The sequence below is a fragment of the Alexandromys fortis genome, unplaced genomic scaffold (assembly GCF_014885135.2).
Source record: "Alexandromys fortis isolate MF-2015 unplaced genomic scaffold, M_Fortis_MF-2015_v1.1 scaffold_5, whole genome shotgun sequence".
In the NCBI taxonomy this organism is placed as follows: Eukaryota; Metazoa; Chordata; class Mammalia; order Rodentia; family Cricetidae; genus Alexandromys; species Alexandromys fortis.
Genome location: NW_026067924.1, coordinates 30755268 through 30779342, shown reverse-complemented (window position 1 = coordinate 30779342; position 24075 = coordinate 30755268). Strand labels below are relative to the sequence as shown.

Below are 24075 nucleotides of genomic sequence, written 5' to 3'. Positions count from 1 at the left end.
TGTCAAAATGGCCTGGATAGGATATATGTAGTCTCATCTCTGTAAACTGGGCCTTAAAATCCATTTTTAGAACTATGTTTATTAGTGCTGCAAACAGGTAGACAGATAAAGCAAGAATAAAAAACCACTAGGGAGCCTGAAGTTCAACCCTGGTGCATAGGAACTTCTGCACTGTTGAAATGGTTTCTTCATAGTTGAACTTTTTCACAAGGTTAAAAGTTAATGTTTGTCAACACGGAATAATTGACGTAAGAAAATAAAGTCCAATGGTCTCATTACCAGTTTGGGTCTCTGTGGGATCCCAGGGCACTATAGGCAACTAGAACAATGTCTTTGAACTTGCAGAATGCCAGGAGTTTGCTCTGGTTGAGATATGGGTGACATTCTACCTGTAAATTTCCAAAACAATACGGTATTAGAATGTATGAGCAAACAAAGTCATGTAGATTTTAAAAGTGTCTTGAGGGCAGATCTACTTCTATACTGACTCGAGTACAATGTGTTTCAAAGTTTCTCTGAAATACTTTCTTCTGTCCTTTTATTAGTATTTTAAGATTAAAATCTCCCATTTCTAACTTACAGTCTCTGACAGTTTCTATAGAATGAAGCTATAGCCTGTTAGAGCAAGGACTGGGTATAGCCATCGGTAGAAGACTGCAAGCTTTTGCCCCTAGAGAGGGAAGAAGTGGAAGCCTTGTAGAAGGATTGGATGTCCAAGGGGAACAAAGGAGGGGAGAAAGATCAACAAGAGTGGCTGTACTGGATGGGGAAATGTCATGCCTTTTAAGCTTTAGGAACTCACATTATTTACATCTTCTGTTTTCAAGCCTTTTGCTTTGATCCTCAATGTACAAGAAATTCAAAAGCACCCTACCAAACTATCACAGTGATCAGTGACTAGTTTCCCCTACCATATGGGGACCTTTAACAGGATAAATTGCTTGATTTTTTCATGAACAGATCAAAGGAGTAAGAGTGAGAACAAAGGATAGGGAGAAGGGAAATGAAGGAGTAAAGATGGAAAGGGGATATGAATGCAAGAGAATGAATCCACTGATTTCAAGAAAAACTTCATAGACACACCACCCAGTGGAAATGTTTGGCCATTTTACCTCCCTACTTTGAATCAATTTGCTCAAAAAAAAAAAAAAAAAAAAAGCTAGATGTGGTATGGGGGGATAGCAGAGTAGTGGGGTAAATACCTTTTATCCCAGCACACAGTAGATAGAGGCAGGCAGATCTCTGTGAGTTCAAGGCCATTCTGGACCACAGAGCAAGTTCAAAGACAGGCTACAAAGCTACACAAAATACCCTGTCTTAAGTAAACAGAGAACTCTCAAGAAAGAAATATAAAATTGCTGAAAGGCACATAAGGCAATGCTCAACATTCTTAGCTATCAGAGAAGTGCAAATCCAAACAACTCTGAGATTCCATCTTATGAATGTCCAATGACCCATAAGAATGATCAAGACCAAAAACGTTGATGACAGTTTATGCTGAAGAGGTTGCGGGGTAAATGGAACACTCCTCCATTGGTGGTGGGAGTGAAAATTGGTACAGCCTCTTTGGAAATCAGTATGATGATTTCTCAGAAAATTAGGAAACAATCTACCTCAAGACCCAGCAATATCACTTTTAGGTATATACCCAAAGGATGCTCAAAAATACCACAAGGACATGTGCTCAATTATGTTTATAGAAGCATTATTTGTCGTACTCAGAGACTGGAAACAATCTAAATGTCCCTCAATCAGGAATGGATGAAGAAAATGTGTGGTACATTTACACAATAGAATACTACACAGCAGAAAAAAATAATGACATCTTGAAATTTGCATGCAAATGAATGGATCTAGAAAACATCATACTAATGAAAGTAAACCCAGACCCAGAAAGACAAATATAACATGTGCTCACTCATAAGTGGATTTTAAACATAAAGCAAAGAAAAGCAGCCTACAATTCACAACCACAGAGAACCTAGACGACAATGAGGACTAAGAAAAACATACATGGATCTAATCTCCATTGGAAGTACAGAAAGTCAATATCTTCTGAATAAATTGGGAGTGTGGGAATCATGGGAGAGGTCAAAAGAGGGAGTGGGAAAGAAGGGAGGGGAGCAGAGAAAAAAATATATATATATAACGAAAAACAATAAAAAACCTGTCTTAAAGCAAATAGTAAATAAATACAAAAATAAAACAATGTATAACAGGGTATAGTGACAAACACTTAGCTACTAAGGAGAGTAAGGCAGGAAGATTAAAATTTCAAGGTCAACTAGATCATTCAAAGAGAGCCTACCTCAAAATAATTCATTACAGATCACAAGCTAAAACTTAGTGTTAGAGCATTTGTCTACTGTGTGTGAGGCCTCTGGTTCAATCACAAGTACCATAAAAATAAAAAGACATGATCAATCTTTGACATTCAAGATATTTAGTGATACCAATCTTTGCTGAAAGTGTATGTGTTTTAACAGTGTTTAAGCACTGTTAATTATTTTAAAATGTGTATTTTTAAAATATGGGCTAAAACAATATGATGCCTACCTCAAAACTTCAAATAGTATGTATACGACAAATTTGTAGAGAATAGAAATTATTGCCTGAGAGTGTTGATGTGAGCAGGTGAAGGAAGTTGTACTCACACAATTCTCAGTGCATTTGTGTCTTTAAATTCTGCAAAGGTTAAAAGTCTTTAAAAGTTATTAAAAATTTTTCATTACAAATTTAGGAAAGAAACCATCACACATTATCTAGGGTGCTACAAAAACAATACAGGAGCAAGACAATTTTGCTCTGCTTTATTTCAATCAGTTTTTTTTTTAAGATTTTAAATGATTTTCAGTACAGCACACATTGTGAGTGTTACTGAGCAGTGGTATTCCATCTAAGAGTTGTGATTTCAGTCAATAAAACTGCCTTCCCCAATCTTGTTTTTTTTTTTTTTTTTCATTCTAGTCAACGTGAGCCATAACTGATGTTTCCTGTCTCAGTGAAAATAGCTATAACCTAAATAGCTGGTTTAAAAAAGAGATTTGGGGAGTATGGAGTAAGAAAGAAGTTTGTGAAGAACAGAAGATAAGGCACAGACCAGGTGAATTAGAGCTCACCTGATTGCAAGTGGGCTTGTACTTTAGCCCTGGTTTGTTCAGAATCAATTCCAGCTGTTTGCGGTTGAAATTGGACACCCCGATGGACTTGGTTAAACCTAAGTCTTTACACTTCTCCAGTGCCTGGGGAGGATGAAAGTATGTAGTTAATCCTATTTGTACTCTGCCCTTTGGAGATTCTCCTTGAGCTTATTTGAACACTTACACAATAATTTCAGTTGCTTACATAATAACTTCAGGTACTTACATAATTTTGGTTAAAATTTCAAAACAATTTTGACACTTGAATAAGCCTTGCCTAATGCACTCACCTGCAATGATTACACATTTATCTGCTCATTCATTTACATGCACATTGAGAACAGCAAGTACATAGAAGTCTCCCCTTACCTTCCCCACCCTCATCAATGGCATTTGTTTTCATGCCAGCATTATAACGGTTCTTAAATAAATGCCATCACAGTCAAAGAAAAGAATTCTAGGATCTTGTGCTAGGTAGAGTGTATTTTTACATTTTCCCTTTAATGTTGAAAAACTGTATACAGGATAGGGTAAGATTCATTCTCTATCACAGCCTGCTCTGTGCTAAGGCAGATTACACTTCTCCAAAGTTATGTTGATCTGTCCTGGAAGAGTATTGTAACCTGTCTTGAGTCTCTCAGTTAATAGCCTTTATATGGCTTATATTGTTAATGGGATCTAGAAGGCAAAGAAATGTCTACCTCAAATCATAGCTGAGACTAAAAATTAAACTCAGCCCCTCTCAACTCTTCCTCTATAGATGAGATTACAGAAAGACAGAGAAGGGATGGTGGTGGCTGTTGCTGCTTTGGTTTATTCTTCTCTCATGTGTTATATCCCAACCACAGTTCCCACCACCACCACCACTCCTCCCATTCCTCCTCCTCGTTCCCTCTCCCCTATATCCACTCCTCATCCATTACCCTACAGGAATGAGCAGGCCTCCCAGAGATAAGAGCTGAACACAGAATAGTAAGGTATTTTAAGACTAGGCATTATGATATGCCTTAGACTTGTCAGTTAATGAAACAAAATCCATCTCCTAATTCTTTATTAATTGGTTCTTCTCTTGACACACAGTGCTTATTGCCTACAGCAGTACATACCTCCCATGTATCACGAATGTCTACTACGTCTAAAATAATTTTTCCACTGGCATCCTTTGGCACAATTTCCTCTCCAGGCTAGAATGAAGAGAGAAAAGGAAAGTTAACAAAAGTTTCTCTAATAATCTATTTCTAGTGCCAAATGAACTTACTCATCCAACACTCAGGAGATTGTATTAATCACTCTGTGTGTAAGAGAGTGCACATACATGTAAGCACATGTGTCTTTAAGGTGAGTCTATGGAGAAAAAAAAGTGAAATTATCTAATAGATTATACCGGAATGTTTCTCCTTGATTGCCAACACTTTTCTTCCTTGGGACCCTCATGAAGCACTGAATCTCATTGACTGTGAGGACTCTTCCCATTGGAATTTCCATATCCCAGTGACATTATAGTGTAGAAGATAGCACTTTTGCTATTAATCATGAGCTTCTGTTGCACTTTATGATGGCTCAATTCTGAGTTAATGAATCTATCATATCTGATCAGCAAACCTGTACCATAATAAAAAAATGAAGCCATGAGACCCAAAGATGCTCAGATGTTGGTTAACCAAGTATAGATCTCTGTGTCCTAGAGTGAGAGATTGACATAGGCGAGAACATGCCCTGATGAGATGGAGACTCTCCCTGGAGTCTCAAAAGTCTCCACAACCGGGGACATCCTGATGATAGAAGGGATGAAGTCATTGAACTTCAACCTTCCTGAAGCCTGGAGGATGAGCATTGGAAGAAGTCTTGTCTGTGGCGTCTCTCAGCTGTCACACAGTTTCATAATCACTTACCCATTCTATTCATCTCAGATTGATGTATCATGCACAGTAAAAACCCAGAAAAAATCTCAATGGCCTGACACAACCAATCTAGGGAATAAAAATCTAAAACTTACCTTCATAGCAATCGGTGCATGAATAATACAGAGATCTACATAATCCAGCCCAAGTTTCTTCAGTGATCTCTCCAGGCACTCACGAACCAATTCTGGTCTAAGGAAAGTCGTCCAAATCTACAGTTTTCAAACAGAATCACACATTGTGGTGAAATGATTGATATGTGCTACGGTGGTCCCAGCTAAGCTAAGAGCATCTGGAGCTAAGTTTTTGTGTATTTTTATTAATTTTTTTCATAAAATTTGTATCATGATTTTCCCCTCACCCAACTTTTCCCAGAAACTCTGAAGAACACTACTCAAATTTATGTTATTCATCATAGATCACATCCTCAATAGAATACTGAGATTTACTTGAATTATGACAATGTCAGAAGAATGAGCAGAATTTAGAAAACAACCAAATTCAATGCTTCAAGAACTAGAAGTTTGGGTCTCGAAAGAGTCAAGAAATGTTGAGTTGGATGCGGGACAAATAGAGAAAAGATATTGAAGATATATAGCAAAACATTAAATCAGGGAGCTGAGCAACATCTAGTAGAAAACCCCACCCCAGTGAGGTAGCCAGATGGAATTTCCCAGTTAAAAGTCTATCCTTGGCAGAGTGATGATATATCCTCAGGGGTGAGGCTTCCAAGTAATTGAACAAACAGCAGTAAAGTAGACAAAGGATTTACTGTTCTTAGCAAATCCAGAACCAATTCTAAAAGATTTTATCTAAAAACAAGCTGTCACCAGTGTAAACATAGGTAGGAGACATCTGTAGAGGCCTCAGCTCAGATGCAATCACACTGGAAGGCTGCCTTTACACCTGAGGAAACGTTACAAATACCAGTGTATTCAATGCAGGTTTCAGAAGAGGATTTTCCTTTTCATGAACAATATTCTCAACCTCACTTGGAAATCTACTGAAGAATTAGTTACTCAGGGCCCAGAGAGGCCAGATTATCCCAGAGAACTGCGTCCTTACTTTATATCAAGACAATGTCTTGATATTCAGAGATACTGAGTATCTGTTGTAATAGGAGCAGCAGGGCTGCGTCCCCAGCCGCCTGCTAGCTTATGCCCGAAATAACAACACACAAACTGTATGCATTTAAAGACTGCTTGGCCCGTTTCTATCTAGCCTCTTCTAGACTAATTCGCACATATTAATTTAGCCCATTTCTAATAATGTGTGTGAGCACCCCAAGGTGCGCTTACAGGGAAGATTCTAGCCTACGTCCATCCTGGGTCTGAGATTCATGCGTCTGCCTCAGAGTGCAGAGCTATTGCTCGTCTTTCTGAGGAGTCTTACCTCACTTCCTCTTCCTCCTGTTTACTCCTCCCACCTATGTTTTAACCTATCAGGGCAAGCAGTTTCTTTATTTAATTAACCAATGAAATCAACAGATTGATATATGACACTCCCACATCAAGTATATCTATCCCACATTTATGATACTTTGGGGACAAAACAAGACTTTATTTTTTAATTTTTTTATTTATAGTGTTTGTGTGTGTGTGTGTGTGTGTGTGTGTGTGTGTGAGAGAGAGAGAGAGAGAGAGAGAGAGAGAGAGAGAGAGAGAGAGAGAAAGAGAGACCATCAGTGCATGTACATGGATACCACACATGTAGAAATAGGATAATAGAATATAAGGAATCATTTCTTTTCTTCCATGTACTTGCCAGGGATAAGAGGTTAAGAGACATGACAGCCTGCATCTTTTTCCACTGATTCATCTTGTTGGTCCTCTTCTCTATGTTTCTATAATGTGTCATTGCAATAAAGTCATGATTCAATCTGAGACCAAGGAGGTGTTGTCTTCTTCCTTATTAACATATCTGAGTTGTTACTGGCTTTCGGCCATTCTGGCCACAAGTGCTCACCTTGGTGGTGTAGAATAAATCCTCTCTCTTCACAGTTCCATCAGCCATCTTTTCTCTGAGGGCCTGTCCAACTTCTTCCTCATTTTGGTAGAAGTATGCAGCATCTATGTGACGGAAACCTACATCAATGGCTATTTTGGTAGCCTCATTAGCCTTGCTCTTTGGAGTCTATAAGACAAGAGTAGGAAAAGTTGGAGATGTGACAAACTCAGGGAAAATTGTAGTTTATATCTTCATCACATTCTTTCGCGAGTTGCAGTCAGTCCTATGGCTGATCTTGTTTGATGATAGAAACTTAATAATAGATTTATAATCTATCTGGAGACACAGACTACAGAAGGATTAACTTTTAAACCTTGACTGAATAAATTAGTTATGTGGAATTCTTATGAAGCATGTCAATGCAAGTTTCATTCAATAAAGTTTAGTTGGAAGGAACTAGCTCACAGGAAAGCAACATACTGGGAGAAAAATTCTAAGGCCCTCAGTATATTAGACAGGTGTATGTATACATAGGTATTTGTGAGGTGATGAATGAAAATTAGTTCTTATTTCCCATTGCTCTCAATTTTGCCCAAATAATTCTTCAGTTTACTCAAGATTCTTTTATTACCTTCATTTTGCAGATCTCTGCATTCAGCATTTATGCAGCAAGCATTTACCAAGTGCTGCCATCTAGCCCAACACTATGTTAGGCTCTTGAGTACTAGGAATTTTTTAAATTTTTAAAATTTATTTATTTATTAAAAATTTCCACCTCCTCCTATTTCCCTCCCACTCCCTCACTCCCACTCCCTCTCCAATCCTAAGAGAAGTCAGTGTGCACTAGGCATTTTTCAATGAAAAACTGGCTTCCCTTCTTCCATGAAGTTTCTGGAAGAAGAGAAGGAGACAGTCTTTACACAAGAAAGTATGAGAAGTGGATGGGATAGCTCACATCTACAATCCTAGCACTTGGGAGGTGGAGAGGCAGGACGATCAGATGGTCAAGTTCATCCTTATCTACATAGTAAGTTCATGGTAATCATGGGACCATGAGATCTTGTTTTAATCAACATCATTATCATCTTCCTCCTCATCACCCTCATCTTAACAGTTTTTCAACTATGCTTCGAATACCTCTATTTTGTTGTGAAAACCACACAGAAATGCATGTATAGCATTTGCAGACTCCTATAATTCACAGGATGATTTTAATGACAATTAGAAGCTTGATCATGAACACTAAATTGATCAGTTATTAAGTAAGAGTGACACAATTTACCAGGATTGCTTTAATATGCATATGCGAAAATATATATTGTACACGATGTCGGTAAATTGTCATAGGCTGCTAAAGGTCATTGAGAAGCTGGCTCTGGAAGCAGATTTTCCTCTCCACCAACTTCAGACCCAAACATGTTTATATCAGTTTTCCTGGAAAACTCTCTGCTCTGGGTCAGGTTGACCCTCTGGTTTTGTACCAGGGGAAAAAAAAATTCTCAGTCAGTGAACAGTATTGAAAACATTCCTTAAAAACAGAATATTAACCATTTCCAACAGAGGGGATTGTTTTTTATCTCATGATATGAAAACGCTATAGCATGAGGAAGGAGACGAGGAGGAGAAGCAGCAGAAACAACAGAAGAAGATGATGAAAGATGAAAAGAAGTAGGATGAGGAAGAGGAGGAGAGGGAGGAAAAGGAGAAGGAGAAGGAGGAGGAGGAGGAGGAGGAGAAGAAGAAGAAGAAGAGGAGAAAGAAAGTTGTCCCACAGAAAGCTCATTCATAGGGAGAGAGAGCTAAATAAGGAATGCTAATTTACTGCCTCAATTTTCACAGTTACTTCTTGCTGGATGCAGTTTGCAGCCAAATTTGATAATGTCAACTCTCTCTGATGCTGTTTGTTCAGTTACTTGGAACCCTCACCCAAGGAGATACTTCACTCTGCCCAGGATGTATATTTAACTGGAAAATTCTATCTGGTTACCTTAATGGGGTTCTCACAGTTTCTACTAGATGTTTTTCAGCCCCTAATTTATTGTTTTGCTATATATCTTCTGCATTTTTCTATTTGCCCCTCATAATTTCTACTTTTACTTTTCTTGCATATATTTAATGAATCACTCATTCAAAACCAAAAGTATAGTCATCATAGATGATACTCCAGACAAGTAAAATATGTATTAGTCCTTTCTAGTTTAAATACTAGTTTATTGATTTTAATGCTTATTTTTACTGACAAAAATTGATCCACTAATGTTACATGCAGGAAGTTTACATGAGTCTGTCCTTTGGTCTGCATCAGAAGTAGGAAGATTGAAGGGTAGAATGCTGTCTGACCAGTTATTGTTACCAGAACAAGTACCACACCTTAGTAAGCTGCTGATGGGTGCTAGTCAGGATAATAATATTTACAAAATTTCTTCAAATTTCAAACAGTGTATAGTTTAATGACTTAATCAGATATCCTGTGTTTGTATTGCTCCCAGAACACTTAGGTAGACAAATAATATCACAAAGCATACAATGGAGCAAGCTTTTGTTACAGAAGTGACCTCATAGGGAGGTCATTCATTGAGTAAGAATCAAGTTCAGAATAAAAACTTCAACTAGATTGTAAAAGAAGCTTCTGTTTGTTCCTTTCTATTTCTCAATGGTATGTACTACATTTACTTTTACAAATGAAAACATTATGTAAGAATGATTTTGTTTTGTTTCCTAAGATACAATTCTGTCTTTAACTAGAGTAATAAATGTCAGATAAAACAAACTGGTTCTGTTCAATACTAATACTTTGTCATCTTTCCACCAACACTGAATATATTGATCCCTGTCATTTGGAGACAATCCTTCCCAAGCCACCCAATGGTTCTATTACCTGTGACTAGTGTTTATCAATTTCAGTTCACTACAGTGACTTATTGGATGGGTACATAATAAGTTAGGTAAGAAGTATGATCCCATTCTTTTGTTACTTTATATTTTGCGAGTCTTGAACACTAACTTACGAATGAAATTATTGTGGATTTTCAGAGACTTTTTTTAAAGTTGGACTTATATTGTAAATGTTTATCTTTATGCTCATAGATTAGTGCATCTCTCAGTCTTCATCAAAGAAGCTTTTTTTTTTTGCCATAGACAATGACTAATACCAGGACCCACAACTGTATATTACCAAAGAACAGGTGTCCATGATGGGCTCACCCATAAATGGGACTTCTATAGCTTACTCTTTCTTCAAGAGGCTAATGGAATGACATGGAAGAGGAGAAAAAAAGAGTGCAAGAAACAGAGATCATGAAACAGGAAAATTGGTGTACAACAGTATCTTCTGAATGAGATGGATGCTTGTATTCATGAGCTGATAGCAGCTGTCATTGTCTGCAGAAACCCTTCACAATATCAATCCAGTCAACACTTCAATGCAGACTGAAAATGGGCTGACAATACCATGTCCCCCTATCCCCCCCCCCCCGGTCCTAAAGAACTGCTACTGAAAGTTAATGATTTCTGGGAAATAGAAAATCCATTCACTTCACACATGTGGCCATAATTAGGTTGGCCATGTTCTTGTGGATGACCTCATATTCAAGTGCATATAGTCACTATTAATGATTATAGTGTGTTATTTAAAGAGAGAGAAGGAAGAGAAGGAGGAGGAGGAGGAAAAGGAAGAGAAGGAGAAGAAGAAGAGGAGGAGGAGGCGGAGAAGAAGGAGGAGGAGGAGAAGGAGAAGGAGAAGGAGGAGGAGGAGGAGGAGGAGGAGGAGGAGGAGAAGGAGAAGGAGAAGAAGAAGAAGAAGAAGAAGAAGAAGAAGAAGAAGAAGAAGAAGAAGAAGAAGAAGAAGGTGGTGAGGGGGAGGAGGAAGAGGAGGAGGAGGAAGAAGTTGAGAAAAGAAATGAAGTTGAGAAAGAGACGTGAGAGTCTAAGCATAGTTGGAGATATGGAATGAATGATGCAGAAGATTGAAACATGTTGTGTACCTGTATGAAATTTTAAAATTTGTTCAAATACTTGATATTCTTTAACAAATACATCTTCTTCCAAAAAAAAACTCATACCAAAGCTACAGTCCAATGTCCCTACTGTTAGCCATTTTCTCTTCTATCCATTGCCCACAGGGATTTCTAACCAAGACTAGAATGCAGAAGAAACCTGAGCTTTATATGATAAAAATTTAAAAATTAATAAGAATACTTACATCAAGGATTCATTATACTTACAGATATAAGTACTTAAATATATAGCAAGCATTGAGATTTGTCAGGAAACAATGTTAATAACAATAATGATATAATCTGCCTACAAAATCCTTAACCTCCAAATCTCCAGACTCAAAATCTTGGCATCTCACCAAGTACCAATACTCATCCTCAAGCATGAACAGAAGTAAATTGTAGACAGGGAAAGGGAAGCCTGGGTGGCTCATTCACCAGGTGCAGGTCTCCTGCCTTCTGAATGCACTTCCAGGATAGCTGATATCTAATGCTTTGGTTCCCGAGAGTCCCACTTACACCATCTGGAGCAAACGTGCCAAATCCAAGCACTGGCATCAAGTTTCCATCATTCAGCTTCACTGAACTATTATGCTTGAGATCCATGGTGTCCACAGTCCAACAAGTCTGACTCTTTCTCTTCTTCCTTAGTAACCTGAGCTAAATAAAAGGCAAACCTTCAACACTATTTATATCTGTCAAGACAGGCGGGGCCACGCAAAGGCTTCATGATTGGAGTGAGTCCATGGCCTTTCTTATAATCCCTTCATGTCTCTACAACAAACACACCCAGAAAGCTTATGTATTAAAAGATGTTTGATTTTCAGCCCCTAAACAAAAAAGCTGGCTGTGATAATCTGCCCCTGATAATTACACCAGACTTACTTTATACCTTCAATTTAGTTATCTAAGTTTCTTCTTCCATGTGTTAAGGTTTCACATAAAATTCAGATTCTCTCTATTTTGCTTCTTTAATAAGTTCTATCCATGAAAACCTAGATTTATATCACAGATGAATCTCTGGAATGTTGCCTTTGTTTAAACAGCTGTTTGCTTCTGTAATAGCCTGTTCTCTTCTAGCTCAGTCACTACCAACCTTAGGAATTCTGCTTATTAAGCTCAGCACACGTGCTTGAGTCTCGGGTTCTTCACGACTCCTAGAGTCTCACTAGATAAGATTCATCGTGCTCTCCTGTGTCACCTTACATTGTTCTAAAATGTATTAACGCGGCTCAATAAATGTGTTGGCAAATTACACTCTAAATTAATTCAGAAAGTCAGCTATCGTTAGAAAACCCTAAGTAGTACTTTTCTCACTATCACAGATATGTCACACTTCCTCATTTGAAATACTACAACTGGTATTCCAATAGCCCTATAATTTGTATTATAATTTAAAATTCACCCTCATCTCTGGGAAGGATCAGAATTTTGCCTGATTTTATTAATCTTTTTATTGCATATTATACCTCTCAGGAATATTCCTTAAAGATGAGCCTCTCTGCTGATGTAAATAATCTCAATCTGACCAAATCAGACCAAATTAAAAGATATCCAGGTTTAATTAGACATCTGCTCTTTTGTGTGACCCTGAGAGGGAAAACAGAAAGCCAATATGACCACCAAAGAGGAAGAGGGGAGACAATGTGTTTTTTATCTGTTGGGCAGTTTAAATAGCCTGCGGGAGTGGTTTTGACCCTTCTAGGAAGTGGTCAGGCCTTAGTGAGCTTCCTTGGCACTCTCTAGGGAAAGGACAAGGTTTGGGCTGAGGCAACTCTTAGGGGAGGTGGCTTCCAAAGTGAGTGCCAAGGGCTAGGCTAAGGCCCCCAACTTAACATTACGATCCCAAATTTTATCAGTTATAAATTTAATGAGTATATAATTTGCTTTTTTGTTTGTTTCATTTGTTAAACCAAACATAAATAAAGTGACGTTTTATAAAAAGGCTTGTCCCCAATATATCTCTCACCATAGAGAAGTAGTGGCCAAAGAAGAAACAGGATAGGAACAGGATTAATCTTCCTTACAGAAAATTATAATGATCTTTCTGCGTGAACAAGATGCTATCACATGAGATGGACAGAGAATTGATGCCTACGTAGCTTCTATTTTTCACTTTCAACTTGGAGGTTAGGAAAAAAAAACTAATCAGATGAAGCAAGAAACCAGAGAACCAGAGGTACTCTGTGCTTTCCTGTGAGAACTCTTGATAAATGGCTAAACGGTAGGAAGATTCCCAGGAAATCGCACCAATAACCAGGAGAAATCTGCTGTGCTGAAGCATTGTTCTGTGTTGTTGCCTCATAGGAAAGGATCAGGTGAACAGAGGCGTCTGTGAGATTCATATTATGATTTTGCTCCCTGGTCCCTTTAAGAGACAAGCCACACCCACTCCCTCCTTCAATTGCTGAGGCAGGCTGATCTTCAGCTTCTGGCATGAGCTCTCTCTTTCTATCTGCCTCTCTCCCCACTTCTCTACTTCCCCCCTTCTGTCTCTCTTTCCTCTTCTCCTCTCTCTCCCTTTCTCCCTTCCCCCTTCATAACTCCCTGAATAAATATTCAACCTCACTCTGCAAATCGTGTCCATCCATGTTTCTGTCTTCTGCTTGCATGCCATGTGTCTCCTTGCCTGGGACCAGCCATTGCTTAGGGACCAGCAGCCATCTCTACGTGGGACTGGCTGCTCCCAGGGCCCCATTGTCTGCTGCCACATGGCCCACTACACCATTTGGGATCTACAGCATTTCTGCTGCCTACTGATGCAGGGGATCTTGCAGCATTTTTTAAAAAAAATCATAAAATTCGGTCTCTGAAAGATGCTGATGCACTGTCCCAACCAGCAGGGCACAAACAAGAGTACGAACCCGGAAGAGAGAGGAATAAAGAGATAAGAGACACAAGAAAAGGACAGCAAGTCTGTTTTCTGATCAAGCTGCCAACTTTACTTTTTTCTCAGGAGCATTATATAGCAAAAAGGCAGGGGGGAGGGTAGGTAGCTGGAGTATCAGTGATCTAACTAAAATGTCAGGTCTCCAGACAGCCCTACCTGATAGGAAGAGATAAGGAAATGCTGAGGGTCTGTAAATGTTTACTAACAAGGAAAATGCTAATTACTTCTGAAGCCTGGGGCCTGCAAGTCTGCTGAGGCTTTTAACTCACAGGAAGAGATACGTGCCAGGAATTTGCCCTATAGAGGTAAATATCTTACTTAACTTGTGAGCTAAGATGACTATAACCAAATACAGGTCTTTGCTTCCGGCAACACACCAGGCATAATTTTACTCAGGCGTACAGTTGGGTGGAGGTTGAGAATTACTGACTGCTGAGAAGTCTCCAACCATTTCTACCTTCATTTCAGGTGTTCCTTTCATGCCACTGTTTTTCTTTGTGATGCTTATTACTACAAGAAATGTTCTTGTATTTAGCTCGTTTTAATCCATTATAAGAATTTAAACCATACTCAATAAATATTAAAACCCAAGTACAAGTTGGGTTAAAAGGCTCAGAAAGGCAAGTGCTAGATGTTTTCTCTCACTGTGGTTCTTAGATTTTTTAATGCAGATATATAAAGTTGTGTGCATGTATTTCTACATGTGTATTCCAAACATACAATAAATGCACATACAGAAACTTAAATAATTAAACCATAGATGTTAAAAATCAGACTAAGAGATACATCTTTCCCTTGAGTAATCAAGTAGATCTAGATTTTTTTCTTTATTGAAAAGTGAATTCCTTCCATTCCATGAGCTTCCTAGAGACCCTCATGGTCAGGCATGACATTCCTGTGAAGGAAAGCTGGCAGTCCAAGCAAGCATTTTAGCCACATCTAGTAACAAGCCCAGCAGCCCAGCAGTCTATTGAATGATAATATTGATACTGAATAGGACAATTAAGCTACTCTAACTGGGAAAGAGAGCTGTCCACAGGAATGCTAAACACTTTTTCACAAAGTCAGAGTGAGTCATCAGTATTCAGGATTTTATTTACTCATGTAGTTTTACAGAAGCAAAGAAATTTCTGGATACTAATAAGATTAAATTTTTGGATGTGTGGTTGATTTGAATACAATAATAGACTATGAGTCACCAATAGTGCATGGGTATCTCATTTTAAAAAAGGAATCAAAATGCTTCTCCTTGGTGTCATTTAACCAAGAGCAAGCCCAAACTGGAACTCTCTGCTTTACATTCCCTGTGTCTTTCAACCCCCTGTCCATCTTTTGTCTGAGTCTAACTCTGTGCCTGTCTGAAGGACATCTTGTGACTCTGTCCTTGTCACGTTATCTTTTTGCCTGAAAGTCTGTCTATGTCTATTTATCACATGGGGAAGGAATGAAGGATACTATCAGAGATCTTTAATGAAGTTTAAAAAAAAATTAAATCACTGACTCCTGTTGCCCACAAGTGACCCAGATAATAAACAGTACTCAAACATCATTGTTTACCAAACAAAATCTACATGTTGTGTTCAACGTTTATGGTTGATATTTATTTTAGAAGATTGCGTTCAATCTCTATTTTTGATTTCTTTCAGAAAATGATTCTCAGAACACATGAAATACTGTGTGAAAGATGCATGAGAAAGTACAAAATTTAAGATTACTGGTAAACATTAGCTTAGGTTATAAAGTATAAAAGTTGATTACTTGAGAAATACAAAACAGGTAAGGTTGGTTCTCACATTAGTCTTGTAAAGGCAGAATAAGCAAACAGTGTAAGTTCACAGGGGTAACAGTCATTAAGTCTTAAGGGACCTCAATATTTGTTATTAACCAAAGTTAAATAAAAAATTAACCAAATGAGGTCCAGAAAAAATTCCATTCTCTTATATTGTAAGAAATAGTTTCATAATATTCCATTGCTATAGTTAATAATCTCAGAGACAAATACTAAAGGCTTTCTTTCATTGGTGATTACATTCTATATTAAGCCATTTACATATGTGTCTATATTTATCTGTGGAATGATCTTGAAGTAAAACATTCAGGAAAACAAAGAAGACTTATGAGTAATGGAAACAAGAAGAAAGGGAGTTTGAGGAAATAGTCTCAATATAAAATACATGCATGCTGAAGAGCTTAATGTAGTTAAAATAGTTTTAAAAGCAAATAGACTAAAAGAAACAGCTTTCCCTTACATAAGAAAAACCCTGAGTATCCAGTTCTTTCTTTGTTCAATATGTCTACCTTATACTGTTCTATTTAAAGGATTTTTTGCTGTTCCTTCTCCTTCCTCTCTCCTTCTCCCTTCTCCTAACAAGTGCTGAATTCTCCTTTCCACTTGCCCTGTTGTTTAATCGAACGTTAATAAAACCATCTTCAGACTAAATAGAACTCATCAATTAAGAGCATTGTTCCACAATTGTGAGGACCAGAGTTTAGATCCCAGCACTCATAAAACTAGTTATGTGTCCTGTGCACACCTACCTGTAAATCAGTCTCCAAAGGGGCTAAGACAGACTTGCTGGAGTTCACTGTCTACCAGCTTAGCAGAAAAAGATCTGGAGAGGAATTGGAAGGAATAAAGGGAAGAAAAATCATAACCAAAATATTTTGTATGAAAAACATTTATTTGCATTAAGAAGAAAAATATTAAAAGGCCTGGCATTATGGTTCTGCAGGTAAACGTGCTTCTAGGCACCCCAAAGTCCTGAATACAATGGACTGAGGCAGAATGAACAAACCCAAATTTTCATCCAGAAAGGCTATTAAAAAAAAAGGGAACCAAAATTCTGAAGAACATTTTCACTTGCTTGCTTCACAGGGCTTGTTTTTATTTTGTTTGACTTTTCTTTGCTTTTTCTTCTTTTTTGCTCCTAGGTATATTAGTTACTTACTTTTCTATTGTTGTGATAAAATACCCTAATAATGTAAACATATAGAAGGAAGAGGTTTTTCTGAGTTTACAGTTAAAGAGGGTTAGAGTCCCTGATGGCAACAGAAACACGGACCTGATAGGAGGCCCTACTGATCAGAGGTTACAGTCTACCATGGTCTTGCAGTTTTCTCTCAACTCAGCAACAGGAAGTGCGCCCTTCCCAGAGAGAATTCTTACTCTCTACCTGCTCTTATTTGGAAGATGTCCCTAGGCTCCCTGCCTGACTCACCTCAAGGATGATCCTTTGTCAGAGCCACCTTTTTGTGGTGACTTCTGCCACAATCCTACCTGCTGCAGGTGACACATTTCAGGAGAGGGAGCATGAGGATTAGAAAATGTTAAGTAGGGGAAACAAAGATAAGAAAGAATCACAAAGACATAGGGCTAGTATCTGAGGGCCACTCCAGTCTCTGATGTATACTGAGTTCTGGGTACTGAGTTTGCCCATGGTTAATTTTCCATACATATTTATACCCTAATGCAAAATGGGAGAAGAAGGCAAGACACTGCTTTAACATGACACAAAGAACAACTAGAACAGTTATTTGTTGCAGTACTTTGAGACATTAAGAAATTAATTCATGAAAAAAAATTAGTCTGTTGTTTATGCAGTGAACCCACCCTAGTCCAATTATCCAGAAGGAAGCCACTCCCTCAGTCAAAACTCCTATATCAAAGGAAGGAGCAGAACTATGCTTGAATTCTCTGATCTTTAGTCAGGGAGGAGTGGATCTACATCCATCAACCATCTAATTGTGGAAAACACCAAGCAAGTACACCATAGGTCAGGGTGTATAGCCAAAGTTGCTTTCAACAACTTTGAGCAAACTGAAACTCTTTGACCTTCAGACAAGGTGGAATAGGTTCACATTTTAGGGCCTCCACAACCCTTAATGTAGTTCCCTTTAAATGTCCTTCCTCTGCTGACCATATGGTAATTAAGTAACATGCTCTAGCTATTTTCATAGGCTGGTGCTGCCACTGACCCAGCTATGACAGGAGTCTGCTGTTAATCAGTGATTCCTCAGTTACTGTCCCCAATCCTTTATATTTCACATACTTTAGAATAAAGTTGAATTGTCTCATTGAAATCACTTTCCTGAAGGCTATCTCAATTGTATCCACAGCCATCAGAGCCCTGTTACCAACATCTGCTCCCTCTACCTTGGGGACCTATAGCCAATGATCCCTGAGAAAGAAGACCCATAGCTGTTACCTGTGAACAGGGACTCTCCAGGAAGCTTGGAGATTGTGGGTATTCTGACATCACCAACGGGTAGTGGTATTTATTGCCTGGCCACCCGTCAGAGTACGTGCAAGTTTTTTGGTCCTCCCTCTGATTTACTTTTGATTCTCTTATGGTGAATTCTGTCTCTCTCCAGCTAAAGCATGATGTTCACAATATTGTAACTACAGCCTGTCCCTGCTGTGCTCGCTTGCATGCATGCAGGGCAAAGCCTTTGTCTATCACGTGGGCTTGGGAAGAGCCTGTCTCCCTGCCATGTACTAAAAGGCTGTGTCTCTGCCAACAAATGGCACAAGGGGCGGGACCACATAATAGCTGCTGTGGCCTTAGTTATAGAATAGGCGTGGTCACTCCCTGCTACTGCTGAGGCACGCGGCTGAGCAATCGAAAAATCAAAGGGAATTCTCTGCTTTAGACTCTTTTATTTTGCTCCAAAACCTGTCATTTCTCTCTGCTCTCTCTTCCTAAAGTACATAAATCTCCTCTTTTTAGTTTGCTATAACACGGAGTCAGGAATGGAGAGGCGCCTGCCCCTCCCTGCATGTCTAGAGCTGCTGCCCCTGTAGCATGTACACAGACACTCCCTGGGAACAGTGCCTGCTGGATCCTGGGGCTAAGGAGGCCAGATTGGTCCGTAGGTAATGAGTTATCTCAGTTGTTCACACTCAGTTACAGATTGAATTGGGCTTCTATACTTTTTCCACTGCTGTGGCCTTTGCCATTCTCCCCTCTACCAGAAGCTACAATTCTGTCTGTGGAAGCCTAAAAGATGTCCTATAAATCTTTTCACTACATCTTAAAATTATACTGTTAACTCCTATCTCAGGGATTATAAATTGACTATCAGTCATGGTTTAAAAGCTATATGATTCATAACAGCATGTCTTTCCCATGAGAAACTATTGTTTGTCTACTTCTCAAGAATGATGTTGTAATAGTTTAGATAAAATGGCACAGTTCCCTGAAGGGCAGCCAGGTTCCACCACCTGTGGCCACTGTGGGTGAGAGACCTCGGCAGGTCAGCTGGGCCGGTGGTACCACAAGCACCGTGGTGGGTTGGAGATGGATAGATGACATGCAGAGAAAGTGGATATAGTTCATTCAGTGGGTTGTGGAAGAAAAGGGAAAGAGGAAAGAGGGAGAGAGAAAAAGTGAAAAGGAGAAAGGGGAAAAGAGAGAGGGGGAGAGAGAGAGAGAGAGAGAGAGAGAGAGAGAGAGAGAGAGAGAGAGAGAGAGAGAGAGGAGAGGAGGCTGCAGTCCCCTCTTCTGAAGAGAGAAGAAAGATCTGCTTGCCTCAGCAGAAGGGGGGAGTGGGCAGGGCTTATCTCTTAAAGGAACAGTACAAATCAGTAGCAGGTCATAACATTCCCATTATAATTATTCAGTCACACATAAGGCTGCACTTCCAGGTTCTAAAGGCAAGCACGTGCAGATGGGCCCTCTCTAGCGGAAATGCCTGAGTGTTAAAGGGCCTGGCGTGACACGTGTGCATGCGTAGTTCCATCCACCTATGATGCAGCTGAACCCTTGTGCTCATGCATGAGCCTGTCATCTTTGTCATCCACGTATGACATAGTCATTCCAACCCCCTGTGTGCATGTGCTAAGCAGCTTTTAAAAGCTGGACACATGTCGGAGCCCGTTTGGGTCCAACACAAACTTCCTAACTTGGCTGGAACGGAGTCGCGAGGAATAATCAGACACAACTTACACGGTCATCTTGGAAAAGGCCAGACTCTCCGTTTATTGTCCCAACATCTTATATATCCATCCCAAATGAGCGGGAACACACAAAGGCTGTTGCCTAGGCAACCAGGTGCCTGGGCTTTTCTGCATCTAGCAGTCAGGTAGGTCCTAAATTAGCATCTCTATAAGATAACCTTCAAATTGCATAAGGAAAGAAACCCCAAACATCCTGACCAGTTCCAGTCAACACCTCTTCTCAGGTAATCCACACTTTAACAAAGGAAGCTAGGAGCAAGGCATCCTGGCTTTTGTTAAGGGCAGACAGCTTGTCTGCAGAGCTATGTAGCAGCTCAAACCAGGGCAATGGCTTTTGTGGCATATCAGAATATGCACCCACAGACACACCATCTTTCTTTCTCGCTCTGCACACCAATTCCCAGGCCTGTATGCACCCCTCTAATAAACTTCTAAGTGGGTTTATTGCATGTTCCATGTTTTCTTTTCACTCACACCCAGGTAATTTCACCTACCACTTTCTAATAATTAAAAGGAGGGAAGTTACACACAACAGGTTAAAGGAATTTGGATGTTGGAATCTCAAGACTTCTTCCTGCTTATCTGTGGGCATCATCTTGTGGGACGAGAACCTGAGGAACTTGGGTGCTGGTCACATCCTGGGGTAACTGAACTCTTTGCTTCTGTCCAGTGTTCGTAGTATGGAAAATTCTTGTGTCTCTTAGGCCAATTTAAAACATGAGAATTGGTAGTCCAGAATAGATATCATGGGAAGCCAATTATAACATTTACCAGTAAACATAGGTGCATTTAAGTTACATGTATGCACACACAAACAGAGTGAACAGGAATTGAGCGAAGTAGATGCTGTTGGTGGGCCCTACCAAAGGCATGCCACTGCACAAAACATACATGTAGCAGAATCAGCACTGGGGGACCAGGCAGGGAATATTTGAATAAAGATGGGGAGACTTGGTAACCTGACCTGGCCCTCTGTTAAGTTGGTGGTAAGGTGACTTGACCTTTGTCAAAATGGTGGCAGTCACATGTTATATGTATATTTTTTGAGCCGTGGGAGTTTTAAATATAACAACAAGAGAGACCTAGAAGCATGATCCACCCTGTTGCTATGCCGCCACACCACAAACCACAACAGGGAGCAAAAGCTGGAAATGAAAACAGCTGTCTCGAAGATCTGATTAATCTTGTTGGTTTCTGTGGAACCAGCCTTAGCGGTTGCAGGGATAGAATGGAAGGAATGGGAGTGGGAGAAAAAGAGCATTTTCAGATGGGTGGGGAAGGGGCTGCCCAGAGAAAGGAAAAGCAGAGTCGGCAGGACACTGGCAGAGCATTTACAGGGAGGTGGCTGATAATTTGAAGGTTTATATTCCATAGCTAAAAAAGTGAAAACAGCGAACAAAGACAGCAAGGCCTGTAGAAGAATATCTTCTCTCTATAGCCAGGGTGTTAATGAAGTCAACTGGCCCCGGTCCAGGCGAATCAGAAGTCAAATGATAGATGGTCTCTCACAGTGGGGATCACTTTCATGTGGTTCAAAAGAAAAAAAAGAGAGAGAAAGGAAAATAACAACAACACAGAAAGCAAAAACAAACCAAAATTATCTGAGGAACCCCAGTCCCAAAGCAAATGTATGTGCAGTTGTAAGACCCTCACCCCTTATTCTCAAAGGAACTCCCTGGCTGAGTGTTTTAAAATCAAAAATCCCGGACTAGCTTCATGATCCCAGAGCTGATGGTGCCCCACCCCCCCACCCCCCAGAAAATTCTAAAGCACAAGAGTCGGGATGTCTGACCATCTGGTGGTGACTGTATACCACAAAATGCCCCAACTCAGGGACAGCGTAACGTAACCTGACTCTAAAGACAAAACAAACTGACAAATCAGGATGGAAAAAAGCAAAGACCTTCAAGAAGTAAAAATAAAAATTGCACCAAAACCCCTGACCACCCTGAGGGGCTTGTAGTTTTTGCCTTTAAAAAGCTAACCCCACCCAAGAACTCTAACTCCTCCCTGCCATGCTGTGATGAGTGCTCGAGATGAGTTCCATGCTAGCTGCATTATGCTAACAGTAACAATAAACCTTGCTGTTGCAGTCTGGACTTCTCTGATTTCTGGTGGTCTCTCTGGGGGTCATAATCTGGGCACAACATAGTGTTAGTGTGGAACGCCTGCCCTGGGTATTCTGATCGTAGTTTTAGCTATAGGAAGCAATCAGAGATAAATGTCAGTGAGGAGCTCAACTGTAGCAGTGAAGACTGTGGTTGGGGGCATTCTCCCCATTTCTAGGAACACCAGAGGATTGCTGGGAGTGTGAGATATGGGTAAGCTGACTGGAAGGGGAAAACTCACCACCAAAGCCACTGGTGTCTGTAGAGGTTTGTGCTCAGGTGCAGGCAGATCCCTGGTTCCCAAGCCCAGGGTTTGATGTGCCCTCAGCTGGCCTGCCCCCAGGTGGGAGGGAATGTGGAGAGAGCCTGGCTGAGTCATAAATCAATGTTATTTTTTTTAAAGATGAAATAATGGGGGACTGGTCCCATGAGGGGTCGTGGTCCAATGAGGGGTAGTGGTGGTTGAGATACACCAAATGTAATGGTTTAGATAAAATGCTACAGTTCGCTGAGGAGTGGCAGTGTGCCACTGTGGGTGGTTTACGGCAGCAGTGGATTAGAGACCATGTCAGGCCACAAGGGGCAGCCAGTACCACCACACAAGGCCTCTGTGTGTCCCAGGTAGGTCAGAGGCAGCAGATGAGAGACCTTGGTGAATCAGCTGGGCAGATAGTCCCACAATGAGTAAATGAGAGACAGAGACAGATAGGCATGCCATGAAGAGAGTTTTTGGATATAATTTATTTAGTAAAAGGGAGAGAAAGGATAGACAGAGAGGGAGAGAGAGAGAGAGAGAGAGAGAGAGAGAGAGAGAGAGAGAGAGAGATTGACTCTCTGGTATGCTCAGCAAGGTTAGATGTTGTGGTGTTCTATTAAAAACTATTTTCAAAAATTTGGGTCTAGGTCTCCCATTCTCTAGTTCAACCATGTTTAAAAGGTCCCCCTATGCCCTGTGTCAATTCTTCTGGCACAGAAAGCAAAACAAAACAGCCAAAAAAACTAAACTAGGTTTATACGAACATTCTACACCTCAAGATTCTAAGTTTATTTTATTGGATTTGGTTAAAAATCTGGTAAAACTATTTTTCAAAATGTTTAGCTTAAAACTAGTAACACATGGTTGGTAGTTAAAAATCTATACATAGGTAATCTTAAAGAGATCATGTGCCATGATCCCATTCTGGCATATAAACAGCACGTGGCTTGCTGACATCTCTAGCTAATCTTGTGACTGGTCATCATCTTTGTTAGGGTTGGAGAAGATGATGTCATATGACGTCACCATCATATAATTAAAAGTGACCACCCACATGAGGTGAGCCTACGAAGAAAACAACAGGTCTTCAAGAATGTATATGAGGATAGATTTTTGTATGATATTTCCTGTCTTGTCCTAATAACAAGGTCCAGAAATAAATCGCAGATATTATATATTGAATAATCTACACCATTAAAGTTTGATTTTACCTTATGTGGGTTATTGTTGTGCCCTGGGCTGGAGAGATGGCTCAGTGGTTAAAAGCACTGGATCTGAGTTCAATACCCAGCAAATGGTTGCTCAAAATCATCCATACGGAGGTCTGGTGCCCTCTTCTGGCCTTCAGGCAGACATACAGGCAAAATATTGTATACACCATAAATATATAAATCTTTTTTAAAAAAGGGTTCCATATTTTTGAAAGATTATAAACCTTGTAGGTTTTATCTTCATTTTTATTTTAATTATTCCCTCAGAATGACCATTATTTTCATTTATTATTATATATTTGGATACACATACACACAGAGTTTTGCCCTCAGACATTCAGGGCTATTGTTGCTGGAGCTTTAGGAAGATTGTGTTTAGCCATTTTATTTTGCTAAATGAAAAAGAATGTTTTTCTCCCATATTGTTTTCTTTTTATCAAATCTTCTAATTGTATCCACCCTCACACTTGAGTCTAAATTTGGGTGTTATGTTTGGTACCATAGTCAAGTTGAACAACACAACAGAGCTTGAAAATCCCCATCTGAATAATGCTGACTTCAGAAGAGGCTGTTAAGATAAATGACTGTCCACAAGACCAAGACAAACCAGCAACTAAATGCTGTTGTTTCTCTTCTTAAAGGGACAAACAGACCTTAAATGCTGTTGTCCA

General features: G+C 39.7%; 1 protein-coding gene across 3 annotated transcripts in view; it reads right to left on the bottom strand.

Moving 5' to 3' along the window:
- The window catches only part of LOC126501681 (aldo-keto reductase family 1 member C15-like), a 28896-nt gene extending 6626 nt beyond the window's left edge, over positions 1 to 22270 (bottom strand). The window contains exons 1-8 of one of the 3 annotated variants that reach the window (XM_050142479.1): positions 22179 to 22245; positions 16412 to 16485; positions 11503 to 11643; positions 7007 to 7174; positions 5137 to 5253; positions 4247 to 4324; positions 3120 to 3242; positions 280 to 389 (exon numbers count right to left, since the gene is read on the bottom strand). In XM_050142479.1, coding sequence (XP_049998436.1) covers positions 280 to 389; positions 3120 to 3242; positions 4247 to 4324; positions 5137 to 5253; positions 7007 to 7174; positions 11503 to 11589 — 683 coding nt within the window. In that variant the 5' untranslated portion in view covers positions 11590 to 11643; positions 16412 to 16485; positions 22179 to 22245. Of the gene's footprint in view, positions 1 to 279; positions 390 to 3119; positions 3243 to 4246; positions 4325 to 5136; positions 5254 to 7006; positions 7175 to 11502; positions 11644 to 16411; positions 16486 to 18078; positions 18330 to 22178 lie in introns of those variants that run through there. The other 2 variants (XM_050142480.1, XM_050142481.1) reach the window with 2 other exon arrangements.
- Between the last annotated feature and the right edge of the window lie 1805 nt (positions 22271 to 24075).